The sequence below is a fragment of the Grampus griseus genome, assembly GCF_964374135.1.
Source record: "Grampus griseus genome assembly, contig: HAP1_SCAFFOLD_212, whole genome shotgun sequence".
NCBI lineage: Eukaryota > Metazoa > Chordata > Mammalia > Artiodactyla > Delphinidae > Grampus > Grampus griseus.
This window is the reverse complement of record NW_028133240.1, coordinates 133,152-155,655: the sequence shown is the minus strand read 5'-3', so window position 1 is coordinate 155,655 and position 22,504 is coordinate 133,152. Positions and strand designations below refer to the sequence as shown.

The 22,504-nt window shown below is 41.8% G+C and overlaps 1 protein-coding gene across 1 annotated transcript in view; it reads left to right on the top strand.

Annotated features, from left to right (window-relative positions):
- Positions 1-3,850: 3,850 nt before the first annotated feature.
- Positions 3,851-22,504, top strand: part of LOC309817789 (RAD52 motif-containing protein 1-like) — a gene marked incomplete at both ends in the record, with an annotated part of 93,247 nt that continues 74,593 nt past the window's right edge. The window contains 2 exons of the mRNA XM_082682089.1: positions 3,851-3,937; positions 4,320-4,404. Of these exons, the coding sequence (XP_082538215.1) occupies positions 3,851-3,937; positions 4,320-4,404 (172 nt within the window). The remainder of the gene's footprint in view (positions 3,938-4,319; positions 4,405-22,504) is intronic.

Below are 22,504 nucleotides of genomic sequence, written 5' to 3'. Positions count from 1 at the left end.
TATTGGGGTTCAGTAGCATTTAATTGCGAATAATCATATTCCTTATTTGATATCATTTGCATTGTTTCAGGGGAAATTGTTGGTATGGAGACAGAGGTTCCCCATTGTTGTAGTATATCTCTTCTCTATAAATTAATTCCAATATTGGCCACATATGGTTGCAACACAGCTTTTTGTCCTTCCGGGCCTTTACATCCCAAGAATTCCTTACTGCGCCAAATCATATGCAATGTTCCTATTCCTGTAAAAGTAACTTCCACCTTTTCTAAAGGCCAATATGAAGGCCATTCAGACTGTTTTATTATAGACACATCAGCTACCGTATCAACAAGACCCGTAAATTTTACATTATTATTAAAAGTAATCGTTAATTGAGGACGTTGGTCATTGAGAAAGGATTGCCAAAAAACATTTTTTCCCGTGCTGCCGAACCCCCCTGTACGCTTTACGGGGGCGGCTGCTTGTTTTACATATGGTAACAATAACAATTGAGCAATTCTTTGTCCCTTATTAAATTCTATAGATTTTGAAACAGAAATCATAATAGAAATTTCTCCATTATAATCCTCATCAATAACTCCAGTATGAACTGTTACACCCTGCAGAGTCAAACTACTTCGTCCTAATAATAGTCCCACCGTTCCTGCAGGTATAGGGCCATAAATTCCTGTAGCTAATTTGTGTACTCCTCCTGCTGGCGTAAGGATACAATCTCGAGGAGCAATTAAGTCAACGGCAGCATTGCCGCTGGTAGCGTGCATGAGATCAGTAACTAAGAGCCCAGGTTGAGACTGTCCTGTAATGTCTGATAAAAGCTGGCATTGCTTACTGGATACTGTTGAGAGTTTACTGTCACTTTTCCCGTATTGTTGTTGTGGCCCCGGATTGGGCCTAGCTTCCCGTTTCCCGAGACATTATCTCGTGGAGGCAAAAGATTTCCTAACTTATTCCTTTTTGAACGGCACTTATTAGCCCAGTGTCGTCCTTTACCACATTGGCGACACATACCAGGTAGCTGCTCATTCTTAACCTGTTTTGATATCTGGCCTTGCCCTTTTCGACAATCTCTCATCACATGTCCATACTTTCCACAATTGTAACATTTAATACGATTATCTTTCAACCCTTCATTTATGGCAGCTGCAAGTAAATTGGCCTGATAAGTAGGAGATCCAATATCATGGCAAGCTTTTATATACTCCTCAACTGGAGCGTTTACAGCCCAGTTGTAAAGGCCGCAATGCCTTCTGGAATTCAGAATTTGTATTCTCAAAAGCCAAAGATTGTAATAATAAATCTTGCATGTCTGTTTGTGCTACAGCTCTTTGAATGGCTGCACGCAGTCTAGACAAGAAATCAGTGTAAGGCTCACCAGGCCCTTGCATTAACTTAGTAAAAGATTGTGCTGTTTTTCTAGGGGGTTCCACTCGTAACCATGCTCGTAAAGAACACATACGTATTTGAATGATTCGTAAATCATCAAATTGAGTTTGAGCTTGTAGATTACTAAATGCATCTGCTCCTATTAATTCATCTAAAAGTGGCCCTGGAGGATTGCGGACCGCATTAGTCCTTGCCATGGTTTCAGTTTCCTCTCTCCACCAAGTTTTAAACTGCATATATTGTCCAGGTTCAAGAACAGTTTTGGCAATCGCTTCCCAATCATGAGGAATTAACATGTTTTCAGTAGCATACCCAGACAAAAGTCCTTGAACATAATTAGAATGCATCCCATATGCATTAATGGCTTCTTTTAACATTTTTAAAATTTTTATATCATGATGGTTATAATCAACATTTACACATCCATTCGGAAATTGATCATTAGCAGGCATAGCTTGTCTAACAATAGGGAAAGCAAAAAATGATTTAGAATATTGCTTTTCTTGTTTATTCATCTCTTCTTCCAACAATATTCTATTAGATTCAGGTTTTAGAGGAAAGCGAAACTGACGAGAGGCTCCAACAGGATAAGCTGCTAATTCTAAAGGAGGAGCCGAAGGAATAATAGGACATGGCTCGTGATATGAAGGAGTAGTAGTATTGCTTTTATTTTCTCCCAGTTTAGTCATCAAATTTTTTAAATTTGAAGGTATGTCAGAAATCTCATTCTGTTGAGAAAGTGGCATTTCATTTTGTTTGCTAACCTGCTCCCGATCTTTATTACCATCATAAAAAGCCCCTTCATCACTGGAATCCGAAAAATTCTCTCTCGTCTCAGACACAAGGGGAGGAGAGGGCGGAGGAAGGTCCTCTATAGGAGACTCACGAAACAAAGTACGAAAAGCAGCAGAATGATAGGGATCAGAATTCGGACGCTGAGGACGCGCCCCATTGTCACTTTTCGTTTCCGATTGTAATGGTTTCAGGGCAAGGGAAATTAATTTACAAAGAGACCAAACACGGACAGATATAGGGTCTCCATGTTGATGAGCTCTTCTTAAGGCTCGCATAACCTGTTTCCAAACTTTTAAATTTAACTGGTTGTGACCAGTAGGTTGAAACCAGTAACAATGTTTACGTACCAGTGCAAACAATTCATCAAAAGATTCCTGTTTCACTTTTACTCCTGAACTCCATAATAACTGTTTCAGGAGTTTACTATATTGGAATTCTACTGAATGGGAATTCCCCATTACAGTTACTCTACTGTTGCCGAAGGTTTCGCTTACTCTGAGTAGACCAATTTCCCCTTCGGTCCCGCGATCACGCGATTACTTACTTACCTTCAGGTCCCTGTTCGGGCGTCAAATATTGTAGTTTCTTAGGACAGGGCCGAAAGTAAGCTCATCACACGAGATGAATTGTGCCAAACAGCAGGAGAGGGCTGCTGCTCCCTCAGGCAAAACAGCGCCGTCTGTCTTGCTGTGGTAACTTTTATTAAAGCATTATCTAGATTTACACTTTAAGACTTGTTTTCTTAACATTTCAGAAGTGCCAAAGCAGCAACCTATGTTTTTATTAATTATACAAGCAATAATTGGCTTTCGTGAGCACTTGCCATGCTTCGTCCTTGAGCGCAAGAACAGCACAAAGTTTCCACCATTATTTTGATTATACTGAAGTAGCACAAGGACATTTCCTTGCGTTCCCACCACTGATTATACTGAGGACATCTCATGGATCAGTGCCCAAAGCACTCAATGCTTCTTTTGCAGGCACCCGGTTTGCCGGGGGGGGGGGGGGGGGCGCGCTCGAAGCATTCAGAACTGTTCACAACTCTGGCTTATTTGCATGCCCCCGGTTTGCGGCGGGGATGGGGGGGCGCTCAAAGCAATCAGGACTGTTTGCAGTTCTGGCTTATTCGCCAGCCCTCAGTTTGCTGGGGGGGGGGGGGGGCTCATGGGTCACGTCTCCTTTCCATGTCCTACAGAAGGGAATTAACATTAATGGCCTCATATCCTATGATGTGCTCTCTGCAAATGAGAACTTATTGATATAGTGCATCACAGTTTGTAAACTGATTTTATATACATTAGGTCTCAAGTACCCTTTGTCTTATAGGACAGGTGTAAATATAGTTTTGTTTATTTTGTTTGTTTCTGCAATTTTATAAAGAGTACAAGTGATGCTGTTTTATGTCCTATTTGGAGCCTGAGAGTTTCGGATTCCATAACCAGAAGCTGCTACCTAGCCCTTCTAATGGAATGGAGAGCTAATTTATTCTTAGACAGTCAAGCTCTGAACTTGCTCTGAATCTCAAGCTTTTCTATTCACAAAGCACTCAGGGGCTTTGAACTATTTTTCTATATATTAGATTTATTGCCACTAAGTATTTAAAAAGCACAGGTGCGCGTGCGCAAGCGTAGTCCACTTGCTCCCCGAGCAGCGCACGTGCGGTGACGGTGGGATGGTGCAGTTGGTACCTTTTGCGGTTCCCATCGAGGGTGACAAAACCTTGCTGGTGTGGGAGCTGAGCTCTGGACCCACCCCCGAGGCTTTGCAATTGAGCCGAGCCGGAGGGGAGGGAAGGGTGGAGGAAGACACCCCGCGTGCCCCAGTAACTGGGCGCCCCGGGGTACTGCTTCAGTACCTCATCTGCCTGTGGTCTCTGCTGAGAGGAATCTTAGTCCTAGAGACGACCTGAGCAGTCAGCTCACCCCCATAGATTTTTGAGAGTTAGTCCCCAACAGAAGGAATTGCCTCCTAATACTTCTCAAAGCTTAGGATTTCAGACGGAACCTTGTTCATGAAATGAGAAGTGTTTGGAGTTACAGGCTCACCACAGTTGCCTGTGGTGAAGGGCTGGGGGAATATAAAGGAATGGGCGGTTTGGTTTCCTAGGCCTGAAATTTACTGCACTTACTTAGTGTGAGACCACCCTAAAACATTCTCTGTTTACAGTCTTCTCTCAGTTTGGCCTTCTGTATTCGGTCCGACTCTTCCCAAACGCAGCAGTGGGAGGTCCTGGGTTCTCTGCCATCATCAAGTTTTACTCAGCAAGGGATGCCCACAGAGCCCAAAAGCCATGCGACCAGAAGCAGCTTTTTCACACATCTCCAGTGAAGGTAGGTCCAAATGTGGAATTCTTCGCTCTACTGGGATGAAGTGCTGAATTTAAAACTAATAGGCCATCGGGAATTCCCTGGTGGTCCACTGGTTAGGACTCTGCACTTTCACTGCTGAGGGCCCGGGTTCAACCCCTGGTCTGGGAACTAAGATACCAGGGAAAAAACAAACAAACCGACAAACAAAAATAATGGCCAGCGTTTGTACAGCACTGTGGTGTACAGAATGCTCTCACATGCACTGCTCCACTGTTCCCCCAGTTCCCCAGTTGTTTCTTTCTTTTTTTTTAGATGAAGAAACTCGAACTCAGGATGCTTAAGTGACTTACTTAAGGTTCATGACAGTAAACGTGGAAACTAGAGGCCAAACCCAAACTTAACTGATGTTAAACCCCATGGCATTTTCTGCTGCCCCTTAATTTAAGAAATCTTCACAAGAATCTTACTTATATATACATTTATGTGGATTTTAAATATGTGAAGTTGACAAAAAATTTTCTAATTAATTAATGAATTTATTTATTTATTTTTGTCTGTGTTGGGTCTTGTTGCTGCATGCCGGCTTTCTCTATTTGCGGCGAGCGGAGTTTGTTCTTCGTTGCAGTGCATGGGCTTCTCATCGCGACGGCTTCTCTTGTTGTGGAGCACGGGTTCTAGGCACACGGGCTTCAATAGTTGTGCCTCACGGCCTCTAGAGCACAGGCCCAGTAGTTGTGGCACACGGGCTTAGTTGCTCTGCGGCATGTGAGATTTTTCCGGACAAGGATCGAACCCGTGTCCCCTGCATTGGCACCCAGACTCTTAACCAGTGTGCCAACAGCGAAGTCCCAAGCTTGACAAACTTTTGTCAGATGTAAGATAAAGGAGGCTTCATCATCATCATCACTCTCAAACTGCCTATTAAGAACTCACTTCAGATTCCAGAAAATGGGTAAATATTCTTTAGTGCATTGTAGAAACCTTATTCCATATTAACATGCCGTCCAGTTTTACCTCCCCAGAATTAACATTTCATTATGTTCAGGGCCTTTTCAATTCCTCTGAATAAGGGAGTGAGGCTTAGACTTCCCAGACCTTTCCCTTTATAATTGTGTGTCTTCTCTGATTGGCTTCTTGCTCTGGCTACTTCCTACTGACCTTGCTGCCTCTTCTCACCCATATTTCTGTACTCACTGATTTCACCTTTATTGAATCTGAGAACTCTCCTCAGATGGGACTCCAGGTACACTAACTCTCAGTTCTGTACCCTGTTTAACACCCTCTTCAATCCTGGCTGTACTCCCTGGGATTGAAATGATTTTTGTCAGACATGCTTTTATTTGCAGACCCTGCGACCATTTCACGTACCACTCAGATATGACAGATGGTCCTGGAAAGATTATGAAACAGTTACTTAGTATCAGTTGTGAGTAATGAGTACTTTTCTTATATTGCACATAAAGACCATTCCATAAGCGTAGGTTGTGAGATTTTCACAGCATATAGCCCGTCACTGATAGCGTAATGAAGAAAATGTTCTCCAAGTCACTATAGAGTTGAGAGGAAAGGGCATTCGTATTAGATTTGTATATTTAATGCAGAGCCTTAGTTTACTACCCACAATCCCGAAATTTTTCCCTACTTTACTTATGCGTTCTTTTTCAATTTTATTTATTTATTTGCTTGCACTGGATCTCAGTTGCAGCAGATAGCTCCTTAGGTGCGGCTCAAGGGCTCCCCAGTTGTGGCATGTGGGCTCCCCACTTGCAGTAGGCAGGCTCCTTTTTTTGTGGCTTGCAGGCTCCTGAAATTTGGTGTGCAAACTCTTCGTTGCAGCATACATGTGAGACCTGGTTCACGGACCAGGGATCGAACCCAGGCCCCCTGCATTGGGAGCATGGAGTCTTAACCACTGCACCAGCACGGAAGTTCCAATTATGTGTTCTTTTATTCATTGGCAGGTATACATACTTCTTATCTTACTTCCCCTGTGTTTTTTATAAATACAGAAAAGTGAATAACATCTTAAAATAAAACCAAGGAAAGGTCTAATGTATCTGAGCTTTTCTTAGTAGCATGAAGGGAAAGGTTTGCCAGCAAGACCTGTGGCAAGGTTATCCCAGATGTCAGCTGTCTCTACTACCCAGGGGCTCAAGCCCTTCTGAAGCTTCCTAATTGTCCACGACAGCTCCATTATGACTCACCGTACAGGGCCTAGCATCCCATGCGACACTCAATATTTAAAAATTAATCTTCATTTCTCCTTCCCAGCAGGCAGCTTCAGTTGGAGAAAGTAACTTCATTTTCTTATGTACTCATTCATTCACTCAGTCAACAGACCATCACTCCTCTATTATATGCCAATATGTATTCTTCTTTCTGGTAAGAAGGAAAGAATAATATGTGGTTCCTTCAAGCACTGAGGAGCTCATAAACTAGTGACAGAGGAAGATGCACAAACAAATCAACAAAGAATTAACAATGCTGTGATTTTATTTGTATTATTTGAATTTTTATGACTATATTTATATACTACACTCTGTTCAAAATGGTAATGGACATCTAAGAAAGAACTAGTGATATAAAAACTCCACAGTAATATGTAAGTTCTTTAGAGAGTTAAGACTGGAAATATTTGCACTGTCAAATAAGCCTGTTAATGCAGATGAACCTCTAATTCTTTTCGTTGCTTTATTTACATTTATAGAGGTATACATATTCCCTCTTCTAACAGGGGTTAGTAACTTGGGGAGGGGGTGCTACAGATTAAGGTCCTAATTCAGTGGCAGGTCCGTCTTGTCTCCTCTTCAGGTCATATTCTCAAGCAGGAGCTACAGGATGAGACGAGTAAAACAGTCCATTCCTTTGCTTACCCCCAGGCCCATAATAGGCTTCTGCTGGGCTTCCTTGGATGCCTTCATCATCACTTTCACCACCGGATGTCAGGGAACCTTCTGTTAATCAGGGGCACTGGAAATGATGCAGAAAAGTACTGACTTAAAAATAATAAATAACATTTATTTAGGACTCACTGTGAACTCATTGCTTAAAATGTCCTACTTAATCTTCACAAACACTCTATGAAATTGGAATTAATAAATCTCAGGTATATCCAAAATAAATCTCTATGTAGGGTTGTGATAGTTTTAAGTCTCTTATGTCTTTAGGTTCGTCTTGGCACCAGACATAAGGTGGTTCATCATAATACGCTTGCCGTAAACAGCTCCAGATGCCAAGAATTGGCAAATTACATTTTTGTTTTCCATGAGTGGTCAAAAAGGATCATTAAGGTAAACTCTGTAGACTTTCTTTGACTAAGCAGACTCTTTTCAACATCGAACTCCTAGACTTTACAGAGAAGAATAGAACATGGCTATGGGGAGGAGATGTGAGAGACTTCCACATGGAAGTATCTGAGCATTGGCCTTCCACCTAGAATTAGTGATAATCTCAATGACTTGGATGGTGGTGTCCATAATTTTCTCCAGTATTTGTATGGTATATCATAAAAAATAGTTGTCCATATCTAGTCATTCCTTTGCAAGTCTCAGTTGATTTTGAAGGGATAGCATACCTAAACTATTACCTGGGATTGCTGCAGTTTGGTATTTATTTCTAACAACAGAATATGTTGAAGTCTAGCCTTTAATTCAAAATCCTAACAGCTTCAGGATCTTTCTAACCTTGAAGAAAGGGAAAATGAAGATATTGTGACACCACTTCAGAAGCAAAGCCTGAAGGTCTTCTGTGCTTTAGAGGTGGTGTTGCCCTCCACGAGTGCTGGAGTCCTGGAGTTGGAATGGCTGAGGAACCTTTGGATAAGTTGGAGGAAGGTCTGTTTTCCAGTATGTGTGTGTGGGGGGAGGTGAGGGAGTGGGATTTCTCTTTTTTCCTTTCTTTCTGAAACTCAACTTTTCAGATACATCATCACCTTTTCTAAGCAACTAAAGCCCTGGGCAGAACTTTTCTGCCCGACAATATAGGTTTTTATCTTAGGCAATACCTGACAGCACCTTAAACTTTAGAATTTTAGAACTCACTGCCTGCCAAGAAGCTTAGGAGGGGGGAAAATTAGTTATTATTATTATTTGTTTGGTTAATAATTTGTTTTGTGCTAAAATAATTCTTCAAATACACATGTAATCTGGCCTTCAGTTATCTCAACAAAATCATTGTCTGAAGATTGAAATAAACTCATGTGTAAATGTTCAGTCCTTTGCCTCCTATAAAATGGCCTGAGCGGAAAAAGTAAATGTAGATCCCTAGAAAGGGGATTCCAATTGCTACTGAGTTTTTTCCTAGAATCCATGGCACTTGGGCTTACGGTTTTAAGTCAGAGGCAGGGCTGTTATCGAATGGGGTGGAGGAGGCTCCACCATTCACGTGAGTGGGTGATGGTGGAGGAGAGGCCAGATCATCTGCACTACAACCAAATCTATCTCACTGTATGAGTCCAGCCCTTTACGCAGAGGAGAGCAGTGTCTGTAGCAGTGCAGCCTAAGCTTGTCCATTTGAAATCTGTAATATGAGATTTCTGCCACGATTTTAGTTTGCATTTCCCGTCTAGTATTTTAGGAACTTCCAGAATAGATCTGAGCTGTAAAAATATGCCATGCCAGGGTATACCTGCAACGGAGACATTCACCCGTAGCCCAGTGTTGTGCCTGCCCTTAATCACTAAGGTAATGATCTAAGAATCACAGATGCATTTTTAGTTTTAAACATATAATCTAGAAATCAGTTATTCATATAGGCGTTTTAAATTCATCTGTTTTGGTTGGATTTAGGGTCATTATTGTTCTTTATGAAAAGGAAGATAACCCAGAAGCTTGCTATTCAGAAAGCTATGACAGTTGCATTTCAGAGATTACTGATTGTGCTTTTAGGTAAGACTTTTTTGATTGTCGTTGAAGTGCTTCAGTTTCAGTGAGCAAATAAACTTATCTGAAAAGTTAATTCGATGAATATAATGGTTATCTAAAACATTACATATTCTTTCATTCCCCATATGCTTTCACAGCAACAGTCTTAAATTTGTTCTTCGTGGCATTTATGAGAAGAACGACAGCAAATATTATTGTCCCCAGTGTTTAGATGTAGAATGACTTGCCTCAGTTCATACAGAAAGTGTTTGATCCACTTCTTCCTCAATTGCTTGCTTATCATACAGAGTAGTGTAGTGATTATAAGCCTTGGACACCTGTGTTTGAGTCCTAACATTGTCTCTTAGATTTTGTTGTTGTTGTTGTTGTCCCTATTGTAGGTTTTTCTAGCCAGAGATATTTGAAGGTATTTAATATCTCTAAGCTGCAATTTCTTTATCTGCATATAGGGTTAGTAATTCAGCTTACCACCAAATGGGGGATATTGTAAGAGTAAATGAGATGATGAATGTAAAAAGCTTAGAACTATGCCTGAAACATAGTAAGCAGACAAAGTATGTTGACTATTATTATTACCGTTGTTTTCTTGTTGAAGTGTTTATTAGGCTATCTTTTTGGAATCAGTTGAAGTTCAGTTTTCATTTCTAATGTATTGGGTGAATGTGATTCTTATATAATAATCGGCTATGTTTTTGCGAGCCTTGAAACTGGTCATGCTATTGAATAGCGTTGATTGTGTTCCCTATCGAGTTATACAGCGGTGAGAATGTCACAGGCTGTGCCCAAAGGAAACTTTATGATTAGTTGATTCCCGGAACTGAATTGCTCCCCTGCTTCACAGCCCTGCAGGCTTAGAGACTGAGAAATCCTAGCTAAGTTGTCAGAGACCTTATTGGCTTGTAAGAGTTGACCCTTGATTGGTCTTGGCCTTCCAGCCTGGGCAGTCCTTCCAGTGAAGTTTGACTTCTCTGGTCGTCAGGCAGAATCTCCATCAGCTGTCAACTCTGGGTAACAACCTTTAAGAACCAAACTAAATTCCTGGGTTGTTTGTGCCTAATATGCCAAGGTACTCCTTATATGTACCCAAAACTCCTTAGACCAAAAAGCCTGGTGGCTCTAGCTTGCCTTGAGGAAAGCTGTATTGTCCAAAGGGTACATGGGCCAGTTTCTACCAGTAGAGTGTTCAAATGCTCCCTCTCTCTGTCTCTGTCTCCAAAGCTTTGTTCATTGTATCTGGTAGAATTTTGGTCCCAAGGAGTAGGCACTTGCCTTGCTTCTAATAGGAAGTATCTGTTATAGTCCAGTGGTATCTCTCCCAGGTTTGAACTCACTTTGACTCCCACCTAATGCCTTCCTATTTATTTGTATTTTGATTGAACATTTTTGTTTCCACAGCTTTTAATTTCTATGTCCTTATTCCTTATTTCTTTTTTTTTTTTATAAATTTATTATTTGTTTTTGGCTGTGTTGGGTCTTTGTTGCTGCACATGGGCTTTCTCTAGTTGGGGCGAGTGGGGGCTACTCTGCATTGTGGTGTGCGGGCTCCTCATTGCTGTGGCCTCTCTCGTTGCAGAGCACGGGCTCTAGGTGCTGGGGTTTCAGTAGTTGTGGCACGTGGGCTTCAGTAGTTGTGTCTCATTAGCCCTAGAGCACAGGCTCAGTAGTTGTGGCGCACAGGCCTAGTTGCTCCGTGGCCTGTGGGATCTTCCCAGACCAGGGCTCGAACCCATGTCCCCTGCACTGACAGGCGGATTCCCAACCACTGTGCCACCAGGAAATCCCCTTAGTTCTTATTTCTAAGATCATAAAGTTTTTGAAAACTTTATCATAAAGTTGATACTTCTTATATATGTCTTCACAAATAATTATAATAAAAACTGAAGTGTCAGATGAGGGAACTTCTAGGAAAATGGTCTTATTTTCTGTTTTTAGAAGTCAAAAGAATGTCTAATTAGTCGGTGCTACCATTGTATATAGGAAGTTTTAGAACAAGAAAACTTCTGAATTGATCCTTGTTAACTTTATTACAGAAAGTGGTAAAACGGCTGTGGCATATAGACCCTGTGAAGAGGTCACAGATGCTAGAACCGAAGAGGAACTACAGGATTTAATTCAAGTATGTGGAGATAAAATCTCAAGGGGTACACAGCCAGTGTAGCCATAATTCAAAACAACCAGCAGGATGTGGAAGACTTCAGCATATCTACTCAGTTCTGTCTTACTTAGGAAAAGGTGAAACTGCTTTTGAGGCAGGGAATTTCTAGGACTTTTCCAAGTCCTGGGCCTTGTCTCTGGCCCCTTATTTGAAGTTTGGAGAGCAGGATTGAGGGCCACCAGTGTACGTCTATGGTTGTGGACACAGGAGAAGACACAGGCCTTTTAGAACTCCCCTCAAATAGAATTGCAGGGATTTGGAAACAAAGTAACTATGGTCTTAAGTGTGATTATGCTACACTGTTTAAAAACTATTCATGCCTTTCAAGTAAGGTATATTACCCAGATCTCAGCATCTCATATATATCTTGTGTTAAATATTTTGCCAAAGAACCTTCCTGTAAACCAGTTATATGGATGCGTCAAATTAGGGATTAAGTGGTCAACGTAGTCTCTGAAAGAAAACATTAATGTACTGCATATAGGATTTTTATTTAAAAGGAGCAAAAAATGTGTTTCATGTCACTGAGTGCTTAATTTTTGGCTAGATTTCTGATTATTTAACTCACCCCAATGTTGCAAAGCTTGTTTTGAAGGGAAGAAAGTAGAGAAAGAAAAGGTGGTTATGTTCTGAAAAATGTAAAAATTTTGAAAGTTTTTTCCTGTATAAAATAATTATTTTAATTCAATTTAAATCAGTCAAGGAAACTTGAAACGTATCCATGTTTGTGCTTTAAGAAGTCTAGCTTCCTATGAAATGTGAGAGGAAAGGGTTCTGTATTGATACTAAAGATTCTGCAAACCTGATTATAACAACAGATCCACTCCTAAATGAGGCCAATCTTGGAATCAGTTCCATTTAGAAACCATTATGTGCTAGGCAGTGGAGATAAGGTGAAGCTCCTTCTCTCTTGGAGTTTAGGTGTTAAAGGTGTAGCAGACAATTAAAATTAAATTAAATAGATTATGAAAAGGACTGTGAAGAAATTAAACTGAGTGCTAGTTACAGTATTTCAAGAAAATTACTTAACATGCTGACTTTAACATTCTAAGTATCTTCTCCATATGTGCACACAGGGTAGACCTCTGAAAAGTGACACTGTAGTTTTTTTCTAGATTAATGGCTCTGTTTTGAAAAGTTGGGTTGGGGGATGTTTTCCATAGTAATGTAAAGGGCCGTGGTTTTAGACTCTATTTCCCAGAATGAATTGCTCACCTGCCCAAACTCCTCCTTCAGAAGTTCTGGAGTCATCCCTGATTCAGTGGTGACCCCTAATAATAGAGTGGTGTATGAATAATGAGACGTGAATACTGAGAGTTTGCAGGAAATGTCAACATTTTCGAATAATTGTAAGGTGTGTTCCCCTCCCGCCACCCTAACTGGTGCTCATTTTGCAGGTCAGCTACTTTTCTTGTCAGCCGTGTGGCCAAAGGGAGCAGGAATGTCTCTCAGACTTCAGCTTTGAGGAGGAAGAGTTCAGATTGCCAGAACTGGACTAGCACTTTTGAATTTCCCAGAATGCCAGGTCCTTTGGTTTCCTCGGGAAGCTCTGCATCCTTCCCTCCCCCCTCAACCCCTGGGCTGCTGGAGTTTGGGGCCACTCGGGTCTGCAGCCCAAATCCCGCCTCATTGTTTGGGGCCAGGGAGGGCAGGGCGGGGTTGGGAAGAGGGCCCGGCAGGAGGTAATTGTCGCCTTTGCAAGGGGAAGGATGACTTGAGCCCTGGGGACTCTGGCAGAAAGGCCCCCTCTGGTGGCGCGGATTGGATCTCCACAGGAGCCTAATAACGGTGGCTTAACTAAAGACGTCATAAATAATGGGAGGGACGTTAGGCGGGGGCGGGGCGCGCGGTTGCTAACGTGAGCCGTCGCTTCGGCGCTGGCATAGCAGTTCAGCTCAGATGCAGGTTGTGGCTCCGGCTCCTCACTGGCCTGGGTCACTGCCCCTGGAGCCGCTGCATGTTATGTCCCGGCTGCGCCATTGGTTGCCTCGGCTCTTCCTCACATGGCAAGGACGGTGGCTTCTAGTCCAGGCAGTTCAGCCTCCAAAGTGGGCCCTGGGCCCCGTCCAGGTGACCCCCAACCCCCCGCGGCTGACAGAGGCTTGGTCTTCACAGTCCTCAGAACCTCTTCCCAAATTGCCCCATGCCCTTACACCCCTGGCAGAAGCCGTGGGCTTTAATTACTTAACGTCCTTGTCTCCAGTCCAGATATTTGCCCCCCCTCATCAGAAGTTGACTGAGACTGGGGTTCCATACCCGGACACGGATTCGGTTGGAGAGCTGTCTACAGGGCCAGATCAGTTTGCTGTTCCACATCAGGATCTGAATAACAAGCAAACCCAACATCAAAAGCTCCCAGAGGCAGTTCCAGTGCTAGACTGGGATCAGTATCAGCCCTTGGTTCTCCCTTCTCGACACAAAAGTAAGACTAAACACATAGGTCTAGACGAGGCTGAAGGTCACCAGTCATTTGTTCATACTTGTTCCACCTCTAGGTAGTAACAGCTCAACACCAATGAAGTTTATTGTTTCACCCCAAAACCTGAAGAAAGATCTAGTTCAGCATCAACGGCTTGACAAAATTATTGTTGGAACTATAGGCCAATTTCAAAAAAACACTCAGGGTCTAGAACGACAGTTGCAGGGTGATTATTTAGATCCCAGTATGGATGCCATTTATCCTGAGGACAGCCTACCTAGGGATTTTTTGGGGTGCCCAGATGAACCTACAGAACCCCCTGAGGAAGCTGAAATTTGTCCATCCCAGCAGGATGGCCCAGTGCTAAGTTTGATCACTTGATTAAGGTGGTTTCTTCCATATCTCTCCATGGTAAAGTTATTGTTCCCCTTGGTAATTGATAAATAATCTGTGGAGTGATACTTTGGGATCAGTGAAGATCCTACTTTCAAACAACTCTTCACCCAACTGTGCATCAATGATAATCTTTGTCTGAATCGATTATTACATTGATAGTTGCAAAATGACACTTTCCTACTCTATCATCCATTTTGCATTTATTAGCTGACATTATTCTATACAGAAGAGCTCCCCCACTTCATTTTGAGTATCACCATGAACTCATGTGCTTTTTCAAAAATTAACTATGTTATACCTTATTATAATAATAATGTTATTCTTTGGAATGTTCCTTTTGTCTAGATTTGGCCAATGCGATCTTTGTTATTGTTTAACCACATGATGCTTTTTTATTACTAGAATAACTTCTAATATATTACTACTCACAAATAGGAACTGAGAAAAGGATTCCAGAAGGTGAGGTCTTATTCAGACTCTTCTTAGAAGTGTGCCTTCTTCCTGTATAGTCTCAACCCAAAGTGACGCTTTTGGGTTGGAAGGAGATACTTCTGAATTAAAGTACAGATCAGTGTCACCCAATTCTAATCCGTATTCCGTTTTTTCTAGGCATACCATATCTACTGCCATTCTAATCCTTCTGTTGGGCACCTCTCTCCTCCTCTATATTTATTTACAACAGTCAAGAGCAGCAATTGGCCAACCGGCCCCTATTCAGTTCTCCAGTCCATATGCCCCAAGAACTCCTTTTTTAACTGGTCTGTGGTGGTCTTGGCCTACCTCTTCTACCTACTCAAGTAACTCTTTTACTATGAATTTAATTATCTGTGTTTCCATTTATAGGATCTTAACCTAGCCGTATGGCCTGCTGCCTCTGCCAATTTAAAAATACCATTGAGGTTGTCTGTAAGAGAGTCAAGCTGCATTGTGACAGTGAATGCCTGACAGACTTCACACATTGTGGTGAGTCTCAACTGCGGGATAATAAATTTTTAATTTAATTTTTTTTTAATCAATGATGATAATTTTTAAAATTAATTTAAAATTAAAATCAATGATGTAATTTCATTATTTTAATTCATTCATTCAGAGTTCCAGCTCCCTAAGTTTGTAAGAACTACCCCCTTGGTAAGAATCAGAGTGTTGGTTACATTATTAAGCTAATAGTTGCTCAGTTACATTGTTAGCTTAATAATGTTACTGATCCACATACATAAAGGGACAAGAGAAAGGAATGGAAGCCGGAAGGGAATTAACATTAATGGCCACATATCCTATGCTATGCTCTCTGCAAATGAGAACTTATTGATAGAGTGCATCACAGTTTGTAAACTGATTTTATATACATTAGGTCACAAGTGCCATTTGTGTTATAGGACAGGTGTAAATATGTTTTTGTTTATTTTGTTTGTTTCTGCAATTGTATAAAGAGTACAAGTGATGCTGTTTTATGTCCTATTTGGAGGCTGAGATTTCTGGTTCCATAACCAGAAGCTACTACCTAGCCCTTCTAATGGAATGGAGAGCTAGTTCATTCTTAGACTGTCCAGCTCTGAACTTGCTCTGAATCTCAAGCTTTTCTATCCACAAAACACTTAGGGGCTTTCAACTATTTTTCTATATATTAGATTTATTGGCACTAACTTGGTGACTTCCAAAATGTGCTTTCATGCCCACGTAGCTTGAATACAGGTCTCTATCGCTGATCTAGAGCACATCATAAATAATAACACTTTGCTAGTTATATAAAGACAATATCGCTGATTTTTCAACACAATTTGTTTTTTTCGTCTGTGACACACAGTTGTGGGATCTTAGCTCCACAATCAGGGACTGAACCCAGGCCACAGCAGGGAAAGTGCCGGGTCCTAACCACTTGACCACCAGGGAACTCCCCCAAACAATTTTTTTTTACTAGTTGTATTACTCCCTTCTCCCCCAGAAGTGGGCAGAAAAGGCATTTTTAGTCTCCTTTTACAGGTGAGGAGAAACAAAATGAGAGGTGTTAAGTGCTATTACCCTAGTGCCCCGATCTCCTCCCTCTAGTTTGGGGCTCTCTGCAAGCCCATGCTCCTCCTGTCTCATGACACTTCCCTCCTCCTTTGACCCTTAGGAAAAATACTTTTAATCCTTTTGGAAGAGAATCCCAGCTACACAATGGTACACATTACCTTCACACAGTCAGAAGCTTTGGATGGTTCCCCAAGTAAAGCTGGAAATCTTAGAAGTAAAATGAAATGAAAGCAAAGTAGCCATCTGACAGAAGTTGCTTTTTCCTTTCTGCATTTTGGACCTCAAGTATTATTCCATTGATTTGTTGAACATTCCACATGGGCATACAAGTGGGCAAATCTCTTAACTTATACCCCAGATCCCTGCCCAAATTTTAGCAATGAGCCCAGGCGGACATAGTGTTTTTTTCCTGTATAGAGCCTTCTGTTATGAGGGCTGGGATATATGGAAGCAGGGAGTGAGCAAAGGACTCGGTGGGTGGGTGGAGAAGAAAATGTCCAGATGACGACCTGTTAACAGGGGTCGTTGTCGTGGTCATCTGTGATAGTAGCAAGGACACAATCACACTAAAGAGGTGGATAGAGGAAGCCTCACACTCCTCTGCCTCTGAGGAAGGACAGGATCGGGTATATAAATTTGAGGAGTCACAGTACATCTGCAGAGAGTCCCGCTGAGTAGGGGAATATTTGTCTTCCAGCCTTGGATTTTCTTCAGTACTGGCCCCTGGGAACCAGTGGAGTAATCCTGAATACGGTTAGTATATTTCACGCTACAGAATTTTCTGAGTAGATAGCCACTTTTTCAAGAGATATCATTTTGCTGTTGCCAGTCATAGACTTAAGTGTGTGTTTCTTTTTCTCCTAAGTGGCACTCAAACGTTGACAGATTCCTAATTTATTTGGCTGTGGACTGACTAAAAGCTGTCCCATCAGTCTTCAATGATCAAAAACAGTTATTTTTGACAGATGAAGAAACATCTATAGGGAATGCAAAAGGATCATTGATGAAGGTGTTGCAAGCCTGGAAGAAGAACAGCAGCGAGCTGAATATTGAGTCAGAGAGGGCATCCTCAGATAAAGTGCTGTCAGCTTGTCAGGCTTCATGAATGAGCAGCTGGACTTTAATAATAAAAGTGATATTATCAGTGCACTGAATTACATACTGCCTTTTATCTCAGAGGGAAATCTAGGAGATGTGGAATCAACATTATTACCATTCATTCAACTTCTTTTTTCAGATACACAAGATGGAGATATGCCACTGGGCATTTTGAAAATCAGTACAAGGAGCCCTTCTGTTAAAGCTGTACCCAACAATTCAACTAATAAAAATAAATTGAAGAAACTTCACTTTCTGGAAAATTTGTTAGATGCAGAAACCGAAGAAAAATTTGCTGAGGTTAAAAAGGAAGATAAACCTGCCACGCATACGCGTTCCAACCATTTAGGTGCCATGTTTAAACGCTGCATCTTTCAAAAGAAATTGGAAGCTGCCCAACCAGAGAAAGACAGCCTAGCAAAGATTGAGAGTACAGAGAAAAAGCTGCTGAGAGTGAACAGGGTCCTCAGGGGCCCAAGGGGCACACAGAAAATGCACCTCAAAGCAGTGGGAGATGAGAGCGTGAGGAGGAAACGGAATGCCCAGAAATCTGTGGCGAACACTGCCGAAGAAAGAAGGCTCAGGAGGCCATCCCCAAGAAAGCTGAAACAGCTTCTCATGGTGCAGAGGCCCAGGAAGCTGGTGGGAAAGTCGTCCAATGCAGAGTCTTCATTCATAAAGGAACACAAGGCAGCAGGCTCCTCTTCCCTGAAACAGTACTTCAAGGGCAGGCCTTCTGCCTCCATCCCTCCAAAATCCCCATCTGAGGTTAAAAGCAAATCAAAAGACTTATCCCACACTATTTTTGTTTTAGAAGCTGTAAAGGCTAGAGTTAGAAATATTGAGGCTCCTGAACTAATCTCACCTTCTGGTGAAAAATACATCTTCCATAAAACTCAGTCTCATCGGGTCCACGGAAAACCCAAAGTCAAAAGGAGTCGAAAGTTCAGAAAGAAAAGTTCACTCAATAGAATGATGCTTGCAAGCTCTCCGTTCTCTGTAGCAAGGAGTCTCATAAATTCCCCTCCACGAGAGGCTGTTTCACCTTCAAGAGAAGTGACTTCTCAGGAAAAGCCTTTTCCAGCATTATTTTGTTTTACAGACACTTCTGCAGAAAACACTAGTTCAGAAAACAATACTGCACAAAATGTTTCTGATGAAATTATTTCTAGAGGAAACTCTACTCTGCCAGGAGGAAACGGCCCTGGAAACTACCCATAGGAACGTCTCCACTGCTCATTCTACTGTTGCTGCAGATAATAGTATGCCAACTGTTCAACACACCAACAAAACACAATGGGAGTACCACAACACGGGCACTGAATTATCCTCCGAGCCCACAGGCTTCACTTTCCCAGGGCTCACATCCCCAGGTGATGAAGTTGAAACTCAGCTAAACCAGCAGCTACAGTCCCTCATCCCCAGCAATGACATGCGAAGGCTCATTTCTCATGTTATCCAGACTTTGAAAATGGACTGCTCAGAGGCCCACGTGCAGCTGGCCTGTGCCAACCTCATCTTTAAAACAGGCCTCCTGATGAAACTTCTCAGCAAGCAGCAAGAAGTAAATGTTTCCAAAGAGGAATGGCATACGGACCAGTGGAAAACTGACAACTATATCAGTGAGAGCACAGAAGCCCAGAGTGAGCAGAAAGAGCAGCAGTCAAGTGAGGTGAGGATAACCCCTGACACATGGGAGCTGGACTTTTACTCAGTTTAGGACATGCCATTAACGTGCCCAAGCAGGAATACCATGGGCTCCTAGTCTGTATCTTATCTTCAGCCATGAAACTGGCTAAGACAGTGATCTCCCATTTTGCTCGTTTAGAGAGTGTGCCACTATTCCTAGGGTAGACGAGAAAAGGCATAACACAAGATAAATAATGTGTAGATAAATAAATTGTAGAAGAAAATGCTAATGATAAGATTAATAACACTAAATTTGGCTTGTTCTTATAGAAGCTACTCGCCTGAAAGGATTGTGTTTTATAGTATTTTAAGAACAGTTAACTATCATTTTGAATAGGATTAAAAATAGTTAGCTTTCATCCCTTCCATGTCCTTGTATTTAAAAAATTGTTACTTATTTTTTTTAGCTCACAGAAGAAGTTCCAGGATATGGCTATAACAACAAAGTCATCTTGGCAATATATGTAACTGTAGTAGTGACGATTTTGGTTACAATTCTGTGTCTCATTGAGGTAAGGACAATAATTAATTCAGATTCAGAACCCACAAACTGAGAATCAAAGCCACCTTTCCTCCTCCTACTACCTGATTCTTCTCTTTAATCAGGAGGACTGAATACACTTTGTTCTTTTACTGAAAAGTATATTCCCAGGATTTTTGTTTGTTTGTGTTTTTGTTTGTTTATTTGTCTGCATTGGATCTTCATGGCAGTGGGCGGGATTCTCATTGTGGTGGCTACTCTTGTTGTGGAGTACGGGCTCTAGGCGCGCGGGCTCAGGAATTGTGGCTCATGGACTTAGTTGCTACGCAGCATGTGGGACCTTCCCAGACCAGGGATCAAACCCGAGTCCCCTTCACTGGCAGGCGAATTCTTAACCACTGTGCCACCAGGGAAGTTCACGCAGGATTTTTAAAGGAACTCCACTTCCAGGAGATCTAAATCCTTTCTGGATTTGTATATAGCCTAGAATTTTCCATTTAGTTAATATGAGCAATGCTATGGTGAATTAAATTGGGTCAATTGTGAAAGAATGTTGATTATAAACATATTCTTAGGAAGAGAACTTGAACCAGTGCAGATAAAGGTTTCAGTTTTACATAATTACCGGGCTCTGCCACCATAACAAACCCAGTTTTACAGTAGGGTATGTATAAATTAATTGAATGTAGTTTATATCATCATTTAGTTTGCAGACATTTTGTAAAGTAAGCCATATTGCTCTTGTCCTTTCATACTGGAAGAAATCTGCAATAGACAGAAAGCAACCAAGATGACTCCAGTCTGAACTCAGATCATGTGAGACTTTAATCGTTGAACAAACAGACAATTAATAGCAGTTATACCATTGAAATGTCGTCATCCAGCATCAAGGTCATAAACCATATTGCCGATATGAACTCCAGAATACAATTACACTGCTATCCCTAGTAAAACTCGTTCCGTTGATCAGTGTTTTTAAGAACAGGTGATAAAGCATTTAGACTAGCTGGTCTAAATTTTAATCACTCAGAGGTGGTTTTATTCTCCAAAAAATAAATGGTGCACAGACTGAAGGCGCATCGGCTTCAGTAGTTGTGGTGCACAGGCTCAGTAGTTGTGGCCCACTGACTTAGTTTCTCCGTGGCACGTGGTATCTTCCCGGACTAGGGATCGAACCCGTGTCCCCTGCATTGGCAGGCGAATTCTTAAGCACTGCATCACCAGGGAAGCCCCAGAATCGCTGTCTCCCTTTTTTAATATACCGTAAGCCCAAAGAATCCATGGGATATTGTTACAGAAAATAAGACAATAAAATATTGTAAGGACTATAACAGAAGCATATAGTACACAGTTCATATAGACACATCGCAAGCAGTTACAAAGTATATTAAAAGGGAGGCTGCAATTTTATTTTATTTTTTATTGTTTTTTTAACATCTTTATTGGAGTATAATTGCTTTACAATGATGTGTTATTTTCTGCTTTATAACAAAGGGAATCAGTTATACATATGCATATATTCCCATATTTTTTCCCTCTTGCATCTCCGTCCCTCCCACCATCCCTTTCCAAACCCTGTAGGTGGTCAGAAAACACCCAGCTGCTCTCCCTGTGCTATGTGGTTGAGGGAGGCTGCAATTTTAAAAGCATAAGATAAATTATACCCACCAACTCCCAATATTTCCTGAAACATTGCAATCTGAAACCCTATTGTAGGAAGCAGAAGATTCCAGGAGACATTCTACAAATAAAGGACTCTAAAAGCTGTGGTTGGATAAGGAATTCTGGAAGGAAGATATCCTCACCCAAGGAGAGCAGGTTCCTATACTTCTCTAACATCACATCCCCGTACAATTTCCACTGATGTTGGTCCAGGCACTCTCACTCCTCTTGAGAGAAATGTATGGCCATATCCTGGAATGTCAGCAGTCCCTGAAATTAAAGGTACACATGCCATGTGGTCACGGGAAGAGTTTATAAGGTGACCCAAGAAGAAAACAGCAGGGTAAGAGAACTGGTTTTAATTTAGAAGGGTGTCTTCAATTATCACAAATATATATATATTACAAAGTAACTTTCTCTACCTTATTTCTAACTACAAGAAAAGAGTATGGCATGTGATTCACAAAACCAGTATAGAGACTATACTTATCTGGAAAAGAAATGATAAAATGATGGTTTCAACACAGGCATATACATTTTTGAATGTTTTATTTATATCAAATTGGATAAAATGTGTGTATTTCTCAGACACAAAAGACATGTAGAGGTAGAAATGTACCTTTCAACTATACATGGGTACACAAGTACACTGGGGAGATTGTAGAAGTGCAGATTGTAATTCAGTAGGTCCGGTGGGCCTGAGTTCTATTTTTTTCACAAGCTCATTTTTAACCAGTGATGCCACAGTCTCTGATCCATTAACGACAATTGTGAATAGCAGAGATATAATTAGAAAGGTAAAAATTCATATTTAATTTTGAACTTAAAGTGTTTTATGGATTTCACACCTTAAATAGGATAGTAAGCACAGCAGCAACAATCATTTGTGAATATTTACTATAGACCGTGTAACTTTCTTTTCTGTGTAGGATTCCAGGAAAAAGGCCTGGGCTGCCGTCACAAGGGGGGGGGGGGGGGCCCAGGCCGGGCCGCCCCTTCAGGACCCCCGACGGGGCCCTGCGCTCCTGGCGGCACCCTCCCCCGGCGCCCCCTCCCTCCCGGAAGGCCTCGGGTCAGAGCGGTCCCACCCCCTGCGCCCAGAACGGAGCCCGCGTTTCCTCAGAGCTGGAACTGCCGCAGCTCGGGGTCTCTTCCCTCCGCCGTCATGGAACTCCCCGGAGGCCGAGGGGAGGGCGGCCTCATTGAGGCTGCTGGTTCTGG